The following is a 17,118-nucleotide window of genomic DNA, read 5'->3' on the forward strand; positions in this document are numbered from 1 at the left end:
AGGAAAATGGCCAAAACTTACCTTTTGATATATGCTTTGCTTGTTTCTTTAGGCAAAATATGTTGTGGCCATTTTCAGTCCAAAAATGCATCAACAAACCATGTCCTCTCCTCTCCCTGTGTCCTTAGGGCTGTATAGTTGAAAGTGGCGTAAGGATGAGGAGTCTTCTTGGGCGGGTCTCTGTAGACTACAGGGCTGGGGTGGGCCTATTTGGATACGTGCTTTAAATCAGCATTTTGTGTCAGTTGGGACCTATACACAAAAACAGAATATAGGTCAGATGCTAGGAATTCGCCTATGCATTAGTGGTTTTATTTAATATTGTTGTAACATGTTTGTCCTGTTTCTGAAGAAATGTCCTTTTGTAGGAAACGGGAACACTTTTATTTAATGACCACTTTTACTCTAAAACCTGGTTGATAACATTTGTATTAGTCTAGAGGTATTTACAGTAAAACAGCACCCCATACAGTACAGTGACATAAACAACTCGAGTGGGGGCCTTGTATAGTGAGCTTTGGTGGAGGTCACGACCTTAAAATGAAAGGATTTTCACTGAAACAAAACTACATGACGTAGATGATTTACAATGGCTGGTTTCAGCTTTTGTTTAATTCAGGGCTATGTGTATGTAGTCTGTACTTGGGCAGATGCTGAAGGATGAAATACATTTTTACATTTGTTTTTAGTTTTGTTTAGTATGACGTTATTTATATGAGTAATGGTTTGCTGAGAACTATTTGTTGAAAAGGAGAATTCCTAGAGGGTCATTCTACGACAACGGTGGCTTTTGGCCATAAAACATTTTCGAGTTTTTGCTCCACAAATATTCAAGTAAAGTTACTATTATGTTACTATTAATTATGAACTTTTAGGAAACAGTATTTTTTTTTTTTATAACCATCTAAAGTTAATGTGATAGAGTGGAAAGTCAATATTGTGGACACAAACAATCATTTTTGCACAGAAATAATAGAACCAATTATCAGTACCATAATTATCATAACGTTTCAGCAAATTATGAGTTAAATTTACTCTATAAGAAATACAAATGTCAATACTATATGATTTACACAACAATTAAAAAACGTAAAATTTAAACCATATATTTGAGTAGAATTAGTTCTGCCTCTATCAAAGTTTGAGAACTCAAAAGGCACAATTTTTGTAAAATGACCCTGCAGATTAGGTTATTATTTGACCAAATTTTGTTTGCGGGCTGATCTAGATTTATTAAATTCAGGCTTAATTTGAATTTTAATGTATATAGCTTGCAGCCTATAGCTTTTTTTTTTTTTTTTACAGTATTTGGACATTATATTTACTAGAAGTAGAAGTAGACTGTCTACTTTTTCAGACATCTTTAGTGCTCGTCCTGCATTCAGTTGCCGTGGTTACGGGATGTTCTCTTTTTAAAAGGTCCGGGTGGAACTGCAACTTAGCAACACCAAAATACGGAAGGACCCTGGTCATGGTTTAGTTTCTTCACTTTCCCAACAAATTATGTGCAAAATACGAGAATATAGCCACGACTGGCGCCTGAAAGTTGGTTGTTGATAAAGTAGCATGTAGCGGGAACCTTTGCTTTAGGAAAGCGGAACGTGTGTTTGGTGTCCTGCGGAAGCCGTTGCGTTGGGGACGGCGGAAACAAAATCTGTAAACAAACGCAACGCATAAATAGTCAAACACATGCGCTAGTAATACAGCGTATTTTCGGCCAAACATGTTTAAAAACACATTCCAGAGTGGATTCTTGTCTATTTTATACAGCATCGGCAGCAAACCTCTTCAGATATGGGACAAAAAGGTGAGCATTGACTTGAGCGACATCCAGAGATGAAAACTAGCATCTTTAGCGATTTGTGCTAAAGCTACTGAGTTCAAAGAATCTCTTTCAGTCGGAATATCCTCTTTTATTCTTTATTAGTATTTATGTGGAGCAGCATTTGCCCATTGCTGCTTTATTTAACGTCTATTTCTGGCCATTTGGTTAAATATAAGTTTATGCTAACGTTAAATGATGTTGCTTTCTACTTAATTTGCATTCTTGCAAGATATAATATAACGTTAGCAAGTTCGCATCAGGTTGTGAATTAATGTTGTAACAACGTTACTTGTTTCTTGGGAGTGAACGTTAAATATGGTTATTATTTTCTTCATCATGCTTTTATCCATTTATGTAGCTTTAACAGTTATTGTGATAGCTAGAGTTCATGTTACCAAAGGGATAAAAATAAAGTTACAAATTATTTTGGAAACTGCATCACACGATTTAAATTAGCTAGATTGTTTTGGACTGTAACAGAACCACATTAAAACAGGACATGGAGGGCCAGACGGTCCTGTTACTGAGCAACTCACAACAAGCCTTTGCCTGATGCCAAAAAACTAAAGGTCATTATAACTTCAGAGGCTTGTGCAGCAATGGGCTTGTATACAAGATTACCGCTATTTTAGCATTATAACAAGGATGGTTTTTATGTGCTGATTGTTTTGTTCTCTTGTCATTTTAAGGTGCGGAATGGGCACATAAAGAGAATTACAGATAATGACATCCACTCCTTGGTGCTAGAGGTTGAAGGGACCAATGTCAGGTAGGATAATGTTTTATTTCTCTTATTTGTGTGTAATCTTCCAGAAAATGTTGATCTGTAATTTATTAGGCCCGAGCGCCACAAGCTGGCGAGAGGCCTATTAATCTCGAAAGGCCGTGCAAAGCACGGCTGCGAAAGTGCGAAAGTCCAAACACTCACTAACGCACTCCTTCACTCATGCACGCCCCGTGCATACTAATTAGTAGTAGGAAAATGGAACATTACCGTTGTAAAACGAGCACTTTACATTGTTCGCGGTTGTCATCCCCATATAAAGCACTCATTTGCGCTAAGTAGCTCACGAATACGTTCCCCATCTCTTGCATGTTCCGTGCATATAAGCATGTAATGCAAAAATTGAACATTATTACTGTATAGAGGGCCAAAAACACAAAGTGGGGACCCACACCATCTTCTTCTTCTTCTTCTTCTTCTTCTTCTTCTTCTTCTTCTTCTTCTTCTTCTTCTTCTTCTTCTTCTTCTTCTTCTTCTTCTTCTTCTTCTTCTTCTTCTTCTTCTTCTTCTTCTTCTTCTTCTTCCTCTTCCTCTTCCTCTTCCTCTTCCTCTTCTTCCTCTTCTTCCTCTTCTTCCTCCTCCTCCTCCTCCTCCTCCTCCTGACCAACCCCCCTATTTTTCACCCAGTGAACATTGACGAAAAGTCACAAATGCGCACACCTCTAAAAATCGTGCCTCTCTACATTCTGGCTATTTCCCTTTTCTAAAATAAAAAAAATTGGCGCGTCAGCGCCCCCAAATGCACCAAAAATGCATTGAGAGATAGGAAATGACCCAAAAAAATCTGATCGTAAAATCATGAAATTTGGCGCAGAGGTAGATGGTGACAAGAGAAGTAAAAAATATTATTACGGCAACGCCGTCCGCCCAACCAAATGTCGGCCATATTGCTTCAAAAATGGCTAAGCATGACTCGGGAGTTTTTCCAAACGTCGTACTTTTACGAACTCCTGGCTCTAAAAAGCTGAAATTTGGTGAAAATGGTACTGAGGAGTGGGACATCAAAAGTTATTCAAATTACATTGATACCTGTCACGGTCTCTGTGCGGAATTTCAGAAATCTCCCAAATTTAACATTTCTGCCGTTTGCGCAGATAAAGTCCGAATTGCGTCAAATTAGAATCAGTTAAACCTACTTGAAGTGAAATAAATTAATTTGGAGCCACAGCGCCCACTACAGATTTTATATGGAGGTTAAATGTTTAGTTTTGCGAAATTATATGAAATTTGACACACAACTCAATTTTAGCATCCCCATCAAAAAAGTCAATGAGACCCATGTCATAATTGTTACGGCGTTGCCGTAGCGATAACCAAAACCTCCCACGTTATTCCAATGGGGAAATCGCCAGAACATGTTTACACTTTATACTTTCACAAACTCCTCCCAGGGCGTTAGCCCTATTACCTGAAATTTGGTGAGACTCATCTTCAGGGGTGGACCATCAAAACGTTTTTATTCAAAAAGTCACGGTCTCTGTGCGGCAAAGCCGCACATTTTGCCAAGAATTCAAAATAAAATTGCTTTTTGATGGTAAAACAAAGGGGAGAAGATGTGACGGCGTCACAGATTCAGCAGTAGGCGTAATAAAAGGACCATTGGGGCACGTTAGCGCCCCCTCCTCTTGCGTCGTGGCGGCGTGGCGAGGGCCGATCATTGTCACTTGCGGCTTTAATTTATTTTTTATTCTTGCAGCACCACTTACATAACATGTCCCGCTGACCCAAAGAAGACACTGGGTATCAAGCTCCCATTTCTGGTCATGATCATCAAAAACCTAAAGAAATATTTTACCTTTGAAGTCCAGGTATGGCTCAACACTCTACAAACCTCATGCTGCTTTTTACTATCAACCAACTCCTTATTTTCCAGGTGTTGGATGACAAAAATGTCCGGCGGAGGTTTAGGGCGAGTAATTATCAGAGTACAACGCGAGTGAAACCGTTTATCTGCACGATGCCAATGCGGCTCGACGACGGCTGGAACCAGATTCAGTTCAACCTGTCGGATTTCACCAGGAGAGCATACGGTACTAATTACATCGAGACTCTAAGGGTACAGGTAAGTGTACTTGATACGGTCCCAAAATCATGTAGACTCACTGTCATACTAATTATTAAATGCATTTCAGATCCATGCTAACTGCCGCATAAGGAGGATATATTTCTCAGACAGACTTTACTCTGAGGACGAGTTACCAGCAGAATTTAAACTGTACGTGCCTGTTCAAAACCAGAAAGCAAAGGTAAGGCTCTGTTCAACAAAGGTGTGATACTTTGGATAATCCAAACAGATTTTAACTGTATTACTGTGTTTATTTGCAGCAGTAAAATGTCCAGACTACCATTTTTGTTGTGAAGATGTGCCCTCTTGCTCTGTGAAAATAAAGTATTTTGTAGACTCATTGGTTATCATTTTATTCATTTCTTTGGATTTAATGCAGAACGGATGCACGAATTACAAGGTACTGAACAAAAAGTCCATCCAACACCAATCATAAAAAACAGTGTACATCGTTTATGTACACAGTAAGAGACATTAACATTATAAACCTGTGTCAAGGTGAAAAATCTGTATTTGCACCCATACTTTTGTAAAGCTATAGCAGTAGATTCCCTCTATATTACGGTTTGCAATGTATTGTATTGACATTAATAGTTACTAGTACTAGTTACATGCTCTACCTGTAAAATTGTTTTATTGGTCCAGTTGTGTATAAAAAAAATTGACAGGCACTTTAAGAATAATCTTCAAATTATACTCATAAGCACAAGATTTTAAGACATTGTTTAAAGCCCAAATAGTATTCAACTATTAAACTAAATCCTCTATCATTTCCTCCTAAATCAGATCTTCACTTAAATTAACATACAAAGTCACTTAATACTCTAAAGGTCTACAAAAATATATTGCTTCAAGAACTTATTGATTTATAATTTAAATGGATTAACTTTTTTTTTTTTTTTTTTTTAAATATGCTTGGGCATATGTCAAATATAGGCAAAAATAAATTGCAAAATCAAAAACTTTATTATGGCAGTTAATATGTAAAATAGAAATATTTTTGCAACTTAAAAAAAAAAAGCATATTGCCAAGACACATTCTACAACAGCAAAAAGACGCTTGCATTGATGTTGCATTTGATGAACACAGGAATGAGACTGCCTGTCTGTTCACCATCTAAACACAATATTGACAAATTATATCAATTTGTATTTATACATTATATTTTATTTACTTGATTAAAGTAGTGATGCTCTTAAAACGTAATATTTACACATAAGTCTATCGTTTTAATATACAAAAGAGACATCTTGAGATTTGGTGTAGGCTTTGAAAACACTGTAGGCTGTATGTGACTAATATTTAAATATATTTCAGTGGCAGTGCATAGTTACATTTTACTACATACTTTTGTATCTTAAAATGGTAAATTGTTGTATAAAGGCTAAAGAAAATAGTAATATAACTAACATTATTTGGCCCATGTTTTAGGATACAGGAAACATGCCACTGAAAGTTATTGGCAATGTACAATCAAGTCACTTTCTTTTTAAAAAATGGCCCTTAATATGTGCAAATAACACTTTCCTCCTCAAAGTGTGTGGCAGGTTCATACTTCATTGTTGTGTACTTCAGATACATTATACTCCATTTGCTCTTCATCATGTGGCGCCTCCATAGTGAATGACATAGTAGTCGTGGACGTACATGAGCACCGCCACAGGCTGCCCAATGATGAGCGAGATCCACACAGCAGCATTTCCGTAGATGCCATTTAGGTAACGACCCACAAACCAAGCAAGAGGAACCTGCACGATTGAAAATGAGCAGGAGGTTTGTAAAATATCTTTAAATTATTATCGTTTTTGATCATGAACAGTTTTACCTGTGCCATCATTCCCATAAAGGCCCATAGTCGGAACATCTTCAATGGGACACTTACCAAGTACTGAAAAAAGAAAGAAAGGTTATAATGCATTGGATTTAAATGGCGCCTTTCATGATTCCCAAAGCACTTGACATTGCATTTTTAATTAGTTCCACACTCTTAGGCCACGATTGTTGTGCCCTGTTGTAGACCGACAGAAGCCAGGCTGCCAATCTGTGCCATCGACCAATCATTCACACACCACATTCACATTAGTAGACAACGTAGGGGAACTGTCTGTATACAGTATGCCCATTATATACAATAACTGCCATTAATAAACGGTTTTATGTGTAGCATTTCCCTTTTGGTCTAAATGCCTCTCAATCTGTGTCGGCGTCTACCCTTAAATGAATATATGCTAATAACCCAGTAAATACAAAAGAATTACAATATATGAAATTGTATTCTTCCCAAATTAAAACAGATGGACAGTGAGTGTGGATTATTTACCTCATGGAAGAAAGCCGACACAAGAAAGACTGCAGTTTGAGCCAAAAACTTGTTCACCCCTTTCTTCAACATTGGCTTGTAAAAGTGTCTGCAAAAAAAAACACACGTGATTCAATATTAATATGTAAATTATGAGGGTGAATTCAAGCTAGATATTTACAACAGTACCTTAGACACCACTTGTGAACCGGGATATTCCAATTGGCCCAGAAATACGTCACGGTCTCAGAGTTCCTGAAATTAAAACACATTCATTTTTAATGTCCACGTTAATCCAAATGCACACACAATGTTTGTTACTTACTTCACGTGTGTGTGTGTGTGTGTGTGTGTGTTGCATTTGATCGTGTGTGATGGTTTCATGTATTTTCAACCTTCATTGTGTCCCATTTCTTAAAAAGTGTATTCCTGACTTTTTACCAGAGCTAATTCTGTAACACATTTGCCTGTATTAATAAAGGTTTTCTTCGTAAACACAATTGTGTATTTCCTTCCTGTACCCCAGTCTGGCAGTATGCCTCGCGAGTAGGAAAGTCCTCTGAATTAGACTCAGATTATCCAGAGCACAAAAAGACCACAGTCGCAAGTATGTTAATATGTTTACCACCAGTCTCTGTAAAACTCTCGATCCCCAAACTGCAGCAGCTCAGCCACAACATTCAGCGTTGAGTGGAAAAACCAGTAGAAGAAGATCAACCATATCAAATGGTTTGGGACCTGCAACAAGCGCATATCACTCAGGAGCGTGGTCAGTGTGAAAGATAATCACTTGTGAGACTTACAGCTAACTTGAGTAATCGCTCCACCATTCGAGAAAAGTCCATTTCCTGCAAAAAAATATATGCAGTGTATATAGTATACAAAATGGTGTACAAATGGAGCGATTAACTGTTTAAAAATAAAATGTTCTTTCACCTTAAATGGTTTCATAGAGTTTTGTACAGTGGGAACCATCCACTGAAAAGATGGACAAAGTCAATGTTGGTATAAGTTGATGTAAATGTATTTTTAATGCTTCTACATACCTGCTGTATTAATCCCACCAAAAGTTGCATAAGAAAAAGCTACAAGAAAAGCGAGTGGTTAATTATAATCTGGGCATCCAAAGTGACTGAACTCTTTGATTCATTTAATTCTTACCATTTCAAAAAGTCGCCTCAAGAGGAATCTTTTCCGTATCCGAGGCGATCGTGGGAAGTTGAGCTGATAGCAGAGAGTCGGGACTAATGCAAAGTAATAAATATCTAGAAGGAAACACACATTATTAGTAGGCCATTTAATTCGATGTGTAAATAAGTATCTTTTGAGTTACCTCGATGTGTGAGGTTGCCAGGATACGAGACGATACTCTGCACTGCGGAACCGTTGGACTGGGCCACAGAAGGACCTGGGAAGATGTTTTTATATTTCATTATTGACACAAAACCTAAGTGTAGAAGTTCTCACACACAAGCCCAGCTATTCTATGTTTTTCACTGATACAAAAATCCTGAATTCAAAACAATAAAATGTATTGCAACATGAGATAACAGTTCTTGTGGGACTATTGTTGTTGTTGTACAGCCTTCAATTTCAAGTGTATTCCTTCAACGTTTGTGTCTGCTTTTTGGTTCAAATACTCACATGAATGGGACCTTTTGAGTCTTTTGGCCTTGGCCAGTCTGATCTCTCTGTTCCATCTGTTTGTATCCTGGTAAGAAAACAGCTTGAGGAAGAGGATAGTGGAGATTCCAAGGGACAGCACTCCACCCACTAAACACACACACAGAAAGCACAGTTTGTAGTTCGTACTGTAGCGCCATAAAGCGTAATCATTTATTCGTACCTGGAGTCATGGAGCTGAGAGCCAGGATAGTCGTTGAGGGAAACACCAGCAGAGCCATCAGGTTAAACATGTGCAGTATTCGTCCTGTGGTTTCTGAAATTGTGCCCTAGGAGAAAATGATCTTAAAAGCTGGGTTTAAACAGGCCTAGGTTATCATAATTAGAACCAGGATTGTCTAATTGGTAAAGGGAACCTTACACCGATTAACATATACCGGTAGTTGTAATAGAGTTTGACAAATGTTTCTGCCATTGTACACTTTTGTAATAAAACAGCGATTGGCAATTTAATCCAGAGGTCACTGTAATAGAATCAACACTCACCACAGCCAAACGTCTCTCGATGTACAAGGCCGCCAAAATAAAAACATTGGACACTGCAACGAAGAACATGAATACTATTGACAACCAGAAGTACTTATGAGCACACTTAAGCAGTAAATGTGCAAACGTATTGACTAGCACTCCAAAAAATGACTGATTACGTTACAATTTCCAGTAATGTGAAGTGAATTGATGAACCAGATTGGTCATTGTAAAATTTAAACTTTTACTTAAATAAATAAATAGGTTTAGGATATATGTTCATGCTCTATTAATGCTAATTGGGGTATAGTTATTTTATAGTGGTACCCAGGGGACAAGAAGAGTAAAATATGGCATAGCATTACGTAGCAAATGTCACAAGAAATGTACACACACACACAGTACATGCAATGCATTTCATACCAATAATGAGACATGCCGCCGGCCAACTATAGGGGTCCTTCAAGAACAGAGACACCACTTGAATTGGGTCAACCAGGATCCCATACCTTGAAAAAAACATGACAAGACGTAATCCAGATGTGGACAAAGCGCCGTACAAATAACTCAAAATGAACTGTGTATTCTACGTTTAGATTAAGAAAAGCTTCAACGTTTTATCATCTTTCTACCATTGAGAGCAACAGTAAAGTGGCATTCAGTGGGCATGTGTTTGTGGGCGGAAAGTGTGAGCGTTTTTGTCACTCACTTAATTATGTTTTCCAAAAAGAGGCGCGCATTACTCAGCACCTAAAACAAAAACAGACAAGACAAAATGTATTTAGTTTTATCATTCAGTCATATGTGCACATCATTTACTTTGGTTAAAAAAAAAAAAAAATATTTTGTTGTGACAGCAATCAAATTTACTGCCGTTTTATCACTATATTGTGTTGTAAAGCTCAAAGTCTGAGTGAGACCCAAGATAAATATGAGACGGTGAGATGCAGAAACACTTATAAACATCATACATGCGTCCTGTAGATACTAGTCATGCCATTTCACCTATACATAATCGGGACCTCAGTCTTTCACAAGAAAATAGAATATTGCGAATAGAATTTAGCGCAAAACAGTATAAAGCCTAATTGCACATCTAAAATTCAATAAAAACCTTTACAGCGATTTAGTTCCAACTTCTAATCAAACGTCCCAAGCATTTTTTGAATCTTGAAAAAATGATGAAGAAAAGTAACAGCTGTAGAGTAAAATAAATAAAAAGGCCTTTGCTTCAGGCTTTTATAATAGAAAATAGGGCTTTTTACACACTTTGGACGATTACAAAACATCAAAACATTTTAATAGACTTGTCATTCAGTCTATAAAGTCTATGTTCCTTTCTGATAATCCTCTATAGGCCTCAGCTCGTCGCTCTAGGCTTCAGTTGGTCCTTTCTTTGAAAATAGTCACGAGGGAGAAGTGTGAAAACGATGCTCCGCGCGCACATCTGGGCACAGCACAGACGACCACGATTTTCACATTTTTTTTTCTTCTTCACATCGTCCATTATCAAAGACCCGAATTAATCAAATTAATTAAATGTATCAGCCAGCCCAATCCTACCATGGACAGGTAGAAGACTCCTCTAGAGGAAAAGTTACACACTTTAACACGTTTAACACGCTTGTCTGTTTAAAAATACACATGATGCACTGAAGACGAACTGGGAATAGCACATGAGCAAAGCGACTGGGGCAGGTTAGAACGATTTATCAGTGCTAAATATCAGATTATACGATGAATTATTGTCCAGCTCCATGTCTCTGATGCCACAATAATCCCAATCATTTTTTTTTTCATTTTTTAAATTCATCGTCTATTAAAATTTGTTTCCTGGATTTTGACTTTGACATGCCCTTTTGAGTCATCCTGTTAAAACAATATTAGCTCATAAATCCTTATATTATATATATTTATTACAGTAAAATATCAGTAAAACCACATTACAGTAAAATATATCAGTAAAACCACATTGTGTGAAGAATACACACAGCCCTAAATCAGTTTCAGAAAGAACTATCAATATTTCTGTAAATATTCAAATGTTTTTCACCACCATAGTAAAATTTTAGTTTAGTAAAATTGGGAAAATTTGGTTAGTTATCTGTCATAAAAACTGCTTCAACTGCTTTTTTACATAGAAATACTTTTCTGTGTGCATAGTTGTTATGTCTTCGAAGTGTGCTTTATCAGAGGCATGGTCGTAAAGGAACTGAAAGTAATAGATGCACAAGGCATTTCTTTGATCAACTAAAGCCCTAAAAAGGTTCAGTAGTTTGTCAGTGATTTACCAAATTGTTGATAATGAACAATCTTAATCCGATTTAAAAAGGCAAGAATATGCAGCGGTTCTGTAAGACTGATATTCTTTATTTTAATATCTTTTTTATGCTCGTAGAGTTTGGTAGAGTCAAGTTGTTGTTGGATTGATGTTTTTCAGACTTTGGACGATGTGGACTCTGTGAACCTCGAACCAAAGTTGACCCCCGGCTTTTGTTGTTGTGCGCCTTTTGCCTCATTTGAATCCAGTTGAAACGTTGAATTCCATTGGCTCACAGTTTACTGCGGGTTCACTCACTGTTGGACTTGTTTAGCATCGTCCAGCTGAGGTCCTGATTTACATAATTCCAGAGGTTCCTCTTCATTCACCACATTTGAATTTGCGCTCTGTGAATGTATTTTGACTTGATGAGCTTGTATTTTCAAGTTGCGGTTCGTTCTCTTCTTGTTTTTCTTTGCAGGATTTTGAGTCTTGTCCTCTTGATCAGGTTCTATTGGTTCCTGAGGTTTTTGAAGATGCCTGTTCACAAAGTTGTTGATTTACTGGAACTTGACACTCGAACTTGAACCCGTTTTGTTGTTCGTTTTGCCCGTTGACTTGTCAACTTCTCCAAAGGCAATAGCCACTTGTGGTTCATCGTTGGGCATCTCAAAGCAAAATCAGACTCCTGCATTTGTAGCTTTACGCTTCAGTGTCCTCGTTTCTGATCACTTCCATTGACTTTGCTCTGGATTTTTGAAGCAATTGTACATGTTTTGAGTCATTATGATGTTCAAAAACAGAGCTGTTGTTTGAAGAAGGTTTGAAGAGGGACTTGTCAGCTTCTCCATATAATATTTCAACTTCTGTGTCATCTGGCATTTCACAGCAAAAGTGAACTACAGCATTTGTAACTTTACTCTTGCATCTGCTCGAGTTTAGTGGCACTGAAGGTCCACTCTTCTTTGGAGTTTGGGACTTCTTTGCTGCGGGTTCATCTTTGTACCAGATTTTTGGAAGTTTCCAGAAGACAAGCTTGAAATGTGGTCTTTTTCATTGAGGACTGAAGTGACGCTGCAGCAAGAATACGCCTTGGTTTTCTTTCTGTTTGTGTCTGGCTTTGGCCCCAGAGTTACTGGAGACGCCTGAAAATTGGCAAATTCTACTCATCGGGGTTTCCAGCACTCTATTGCATGGTCATGAATATAATCGTTAATCTTCATTATTTTCCTGGTGTTTGGAAATCTGTCTTTGCACAACCTGACTCTTGACGAAAGGGCTGTTTACATCCCTTCGCTCAGGGTTGGGTTTGAGTTTCTGAGTACAGTAGCTGGAGATGCCTGGGCTCAAATCCTCTGTTCTCTTTCTTCAACTGTCCATGGAAAAGATGAGCTCATTTCAGGTCGAGGAATCATTTCAGGAGTCTCAGCAAAGTATGCAAAGTATGCAAAGGATGCAAAGTAGCACCAGCTTGCCATCACTGGTTTTTGGTTTCTTCTCTTTCTTCTCTTTTGCCATTTTGCTCGGCCTCCCGTTTTTCAATAGTCTTTCTAAAACTATTGCCTCAAGTCAACTGCTCAGGATATCAGGTTTCAAATAAAGTTAGAAAAATCACTTGTCGTGAGGATGGTGACCAGGCCTTCTCTCTCGGCTGAGGCTGCACTCACCAACATTTAATTATAACAATTTAAAAAACATGAGACGGGCACACAGACTTCAATATAGACCATCCTTCCTCTACATCAGAAAGCATATTCATAAATGGTTGGTAAACTGGCTCAGATGATGAGCTAAAATGAATGCACTGATGACCTGAAAACTTCTACAATAGCCTACCTGCCAAGCAAGTTCCATTCAATACTAAGATACAAAAAATAAAAACAATTAGTCTCCTTAACCATCATGTTTTAACCACATCCTTAACAAGTGCACTTTTATTTAACCCAATACCATAGTGAATATAAATAACGTCAATATGAATTATTACGAGAAATATTTAAATAGGACAGCCACAGTTGTAACAACATCCAAGCAATAAGTTACATGACCTAAACTAGCAGTTGCGGAAAAGGCACAAATTTAGTGTTAATCCTCTTACAAACTAATCCAGAGACCCTTTTGGAACAGTCTGAATTAAGAACGGTCTCCTGTCCCATGTGGAAGGAAGTGGAAGAAGCCACTGCAGCTCAAACTTTAAATAATACATGATTCACTTTTATAGGCCAAAAAAATAAATATATAAAAAAAATTGGATCATAACAAGATTTAATTTAACAGGATTTGTGCTAATGGCGCATAAAGTCCCAATGAAATGCCAATTCTATTTCTTACAAAGGCAAACTTGTCCTTAGACGACTCCAGCTGCAGATTTCAAACTGTGACACATCTGGGACTTATGCCAAAATCTCAAATCACAATGTGCAAAACTTGAACTGATTTTCAAAGTGGTTCACTGTCGTGAATCACAAGAAGTAAATTGGAAGAAAATTATGTGGTTGATAGAATGTGTGTGATCTGAGAATGCAGAATATTTTTTTTCACATTAAAAACAATAAATGCTTTCATTTTATGTGTGATATTTTCAAATATTTTTGGATCATACATTTTAAATGTAAAAATAACAATATGAAAAATGTGCAAGCATCTACCGCTGACCCAAGAGCAGCTTAAATATCGTTTATGGAGAAGCAAAAAACACCAATAATAGCAGAGAAAGAGGAGAATCTAGCAGCACAATTTTAGACCATATCGACCTGTTTAAATGTGGATTTAACGGACCATTATTTCACCAGGAAAGTCCCATTGAGGTTTAGAATCTCTTTTTCAGGGGAGTCCTGACCCTTGGGGGGAGGAGCCTATTGTATATATATTTTTGGGGGTAGGGGAAACCACACAGAGTCAAACCCAGGACCCTCATGCTGTGAGGGGAGAGCATTAACTGCTGCGCCACTGTTTCGTTTTGTGTATAGCACTTAAGTGCCGTCAAGATGTAAACATTTCAAACAAGATTTTGATTCTAAGGAATATACTCAATTCTCGACACCACGGTGATAAGATTTTTTTTTTTTAGGTTTTAGGTTTAACACAATTTCATGTTTCACAATACAAAATAATAGTTTTTTTCTTTATTATACATTGTGGTCACATACTAGTTCTGAAAAAGCTCAAGATTGATACTTGCTCAAATGAGTAATACAAGTTTTAGTATTGATTAGAATCAGATTTTGACAATCCTAGTGGAGTTGCATTGATATGAGTCAGAAGTGACAGAAGATAATACAGTCTTACAACACTTGGACGGAGACTGATGTGTTACTCACCAACATGATGACACACCAGTTCAGGACTCCTCTGTAGTTACTGTAGCCACTGGCTGAGCTCAACAGAGACTCCTGAAGCGTGTGACAACTGCAACAAAACACACAATGTCTAGATTATTCTCATAGCACTTAAGGGGGACATCATATTTGTCTGTCTAGAAAAACCTCACAAACCTCAATTTGCAATTCAAATGTCATGCTTCTGCAAGTGAGTCGAATAGGTTATTTACTACGAGGCAACTCGTCATAAGTGATTACTCAATTTTATGGTTAAACCATAGTTAAGGCCAAGGGCAGGTTGGTGCGTACAATGGGTAAAAGGTGCTTTTCCCAGTAGCACAATTGTATTGTGAAAACTACCGGTAGTTGTTCATGACACAGGCACACACAGGCTGACTGTGATAAAGGGCAGTGAGGGTGAAAGGCAAAGGAGTAACTTGATATGGGAAGAGAGAAAGTATTGTCAAAGAAATCAGGGCTGTGCAAAATGTAGACATTAATATCCGTTTAAGTACATAAAAACATGGCTCTTTGTTAGTCTCTGGGATGCTTTACTTAGGCATGCTTCCAGGGATTCCGGTCTTGGCCTGTTCATTATAACTTCAAATGATAATGATACAGCTTCTCCCACTCAATCAATGCTCAAACAACCACCTGGGCGTTTCCAGTAAAGTGGAAATGTCCCTGTATTGAAATCTGTGCGCCATAAAAAAAAGTTTCATGTTGCAGCTAATATTTCAGCAAATGATTCACCATACTTTCTACATACTTGATTTAAAATAACTTGACCATCTAGATTTGTGGATTGTTCACAAACGTTTTTCCAAGCTTTTGTAAAAGGGATTCAGTCTGCAAAATGTTGACATACATTTCTCTGAGCCCGAGTAAAACTTTGTCTTTGTTGCGGACATTTTTTACTAAATAAATTTAAAAAAACAATGAGTTATATCATGTCACGATGTGTATGTATTATGTCATTTTACCGTGTGAATTTATAGTAATAATATAGATCCAGACCTTTTCAAAAGCCTTTCAGGAGAGGTCCAAAATTGTCCAATTTATGTCATTTTTTCCAATATCGATACTTGTTCAAATAACTTTGCCAAGTTTCAGTATCAATTAGAACCTGGGTATCAATACTTTTAACAATCCCAACTATAATCTTATAATAATGACAGATACTGAATAGACTAGTTAAATACATAAGGCAGAATATAGACAAAACAGGGCCCCAAGCATAATGCAATCATAACATGTGAAAAATAAGTAGCTTTTTATGTTTTTAAATGTTTTTCCTCAACTCAACATCAGTCACCATCCACGATCTGCAGTACAAGGACACACATGACTCCACTGACTCTTTCATCAATGGCTCCTGTGAGAGTAAACTTGTGCAGGTGGATGAGGTGATGAGGTGACCACGTTTACCCGAGTTTCTCATCGATGTCATCCACACTTTTCCCTCTGACGGGACTGTCTGAGAACTGCTGCTGCTGCTGCTGCTGATGTTGGTGTCCTCCGCTCGTTTCCGCGTCCCTCTCCGGCTTGCCATTGTGACTGGCCCGCTTCGACACCTGCTCCACGATCCTCCCTCCTCCTCCTCCTCCTTTAGCGGCTCTGTGCGGAGGCTTGTCCCCGGCTTCGTGCCACTTCCCCCCGTTCGCGTGTCTCCCATTGCCCGCCACAGTCGTCCGTCTCTTGCGGGTGACGGGCCCAGTTGTTGTGGTGGTTGTTGTTGTTGTTATTTCGGCGGTGTCGCTCATCTCGGTGGCTCGAGTCACGAGTTTGCCTCAGCTCCCGGGCATTGCGGCAGTGGTGCGGCGTCTCGGTTGTCCCCGCGGTGAATGAAAAGACACGCCGTAGACCTGACGCGGTGCTGTGGATGTGGCGATAACGATGGGGGCGTTTTTTTCTTTTTTTTTTAACCACGGTTTATCAAATGGTTTTTCGCCGCTGCTCAAGGTGCTGTCCGCGGGTTGCCAGGTTTGCCCTGACGCCGTGTAATTAGCTGCCAATAAAAGGGAGTCTATTGTAAAGCTTTTTCGTCGTATTATTTATTTTATTCATCGTAGTATTAAACTGTAATATTTGCAGATCGCGGTTTTGCAGTTGTGTTCAATGTGAACTGCAGTATTTATCTAAAATTACTTCATAGAATCCGGTGCATTAACTTCCTGTTCAAAACCGCAGGACTGATAAGCCCCGCCTCCTCGTAGTGGCATTGCGTGGCTTTGATTTGTGTTTTCATTGTTTAAAAAAAATAAATACATTTTTATTTATTTTTAAACTTTAATTATTGCTTTTTTTAAATATAAGAACATCACACAGAAGTACAGCAGTAAAAATATCAAGCTTACTATTAATGAAAAAAGAGTCAAGAGTAACAATAGTTGTTGTATCACATGACAATTCA

At 38.0% G+C, this 17,118-nt stretch overlaps 4 protein-coding genes across 11 annotated transcripts in view; 2 read left to right on the top strand and 2 right to left on the bottom strand.

Moving 5' to 3' along the window:
• Positions 1-11,624, bottom strand: part of slc45a4a (solute carrier family 45 member 4a) — a 70,585-nt gene extending 58,961 nt beyond the window's left edge. The window contains exon 1 of the mRNA XM_072447891.1: positions 11,610-11,624. The gene's annotated coding sequence lies outside the window, so the exon portion shown is untranslated. The remainder of the gene's footprint in view (positions 1-11,609) is intronic.
• rplp1 (ribosomal protein lateral stalk subunit P1) overlaps positions 1-17,118 on the top strand; it is a 264,746-nt gene that overhangs the window by 175,560 nt on the left and 72,068 nt on the right. Inside the window, exon 4 of one of the 8 annotated variants that reach the window (XM_072447914.1) lies at positions 14,096-14,110. The exons of the other annotated variants lie outside the window; for them this stretch is intronic. Coding sequence (XP_072304015.1) covers positions 14,096-14,097 — 2 coding nt within the window. The 3' untranslated portion in view covers positions 14,098-14,110. Of the gene's footprint in view, positions 1-14,095; positions 14,111-17,118 lie in introns of those variants that run through there. 8 annotated transcript variants of the gene reach the window in all.
• Positions 1,623-4,897, top strand: cfap20 (cilia and flagella associated protein 20). Its single transcript, XM_072447157.1, has 5 exons — positions 1,623-1,807; positions 2,515-2,594; positions 4,306-4,417; positions 4,483-4,671; positions 4,742-4,897. Exons 1-5 carry the CDS (start codon positions 1,724-1,726, stop codon positions 4,880-4,882), a joined length of 606 nt encoding a protein of 201 aa, XP_072303258.1. The 5' UTR covers positions 1,623-1,723; the 3' UTR covers positions 4,883-4,897.
• On the bottom strand, positions 5,891-16,611 carry dgat1a (diacylglycerol O-acyltransferase 1a). The gene is made up of 17 exons (XM_072447893.1): positions 16,134-16,611; positions 14,706-14,793; positions 9,835-9,875; positions 9,549-9,634; positions 9,144-9,196; positions 8,821-8,926; positions 8,619-8,747; positions 8,308-8,382; positions 8,136-8,239; positions 8,021-8,059; positions 7,911-7,952; positions 7,778-7,822; positions 7,600-7,712; positions 7,164-7,229; positions 6,996-7,083; positions 6,501-6,563; positions 5,891-6,423 (listed from the first exon to the last, which is right to left on the bottom strand). Exons 1-17 carry the CDS (start codon positions 16,466-16,468, stop codon positions 6,277-6,279), a joined length of 1,620 nt encoding a protein of 539 aa, XP_072303994.1. The 5' UTR covers positions 16,469-16,611; the 3' UTR covers positions 5,891-6,276.

This window comes from Eucyclogobius newberryi, unplaced genomic scaffold, assembly GCF_026437365.1.
Source record: "Eucyclogobius newberryi isolate DKJ021-1_F unplaced genomic scaffold, fEucNew1.0.hap1 SCAF_16, whole genome shotgun sequence".
NCBI classification, from domain to species: domain Eukaryota; kingdom Metazoa; phylum Chordata; class Actinopteri; order Gobiiformes; family Gobiidae; genus Eucyclogobius; species Eucyclogobius newberryi.

Excerpts from the sequence above, each read along its gene's own strand:
- cfap20 (XM_072447157.1), top strand. The coding sequence starts at position 1,724 with ATGTTTAAAAACACATTCCAGAGTGGATTCTTGTCTATTTTATACAGC. Across the intron at positions 1,808-2,514 it reads TTCAGATATGGGACAAAAAG|GTGCGGAATGGGCACATAAA; the intron begins GTGAGCATTGAC and ends TGTCATTTTAAG. Across the intron at positions 4,418-4,482 it reads ATTTTACCTTTGAAGTCCAG|GTGTTGGATGACAAAAATGT; the intron begins GTATGGCTCAAC and ends CTTATTTTCCAG.
- dgat1a (XM_072447893.1), bottom strand. The coding sequence starts at position 16,468 with ATGAGCGACACCGCCGAAATAACAACAACAACAACCACCACAACAACT. Across the intron at positions 8,240-8,307 it reads TGGCAACCTCACACATCGAG|ATATTTATTACTTTGCATTA; the intron begins GTAACTCAAAAG and ends GTTTCCTTCTAG. Across the intron at positions 7,953-8,020 it reads TGGTGGGATTAATACAGCAG|TGGATGGTTCCCACTGTACA; the intron begins GTATGTAGAAGC and ends CCATCTTTTCAG.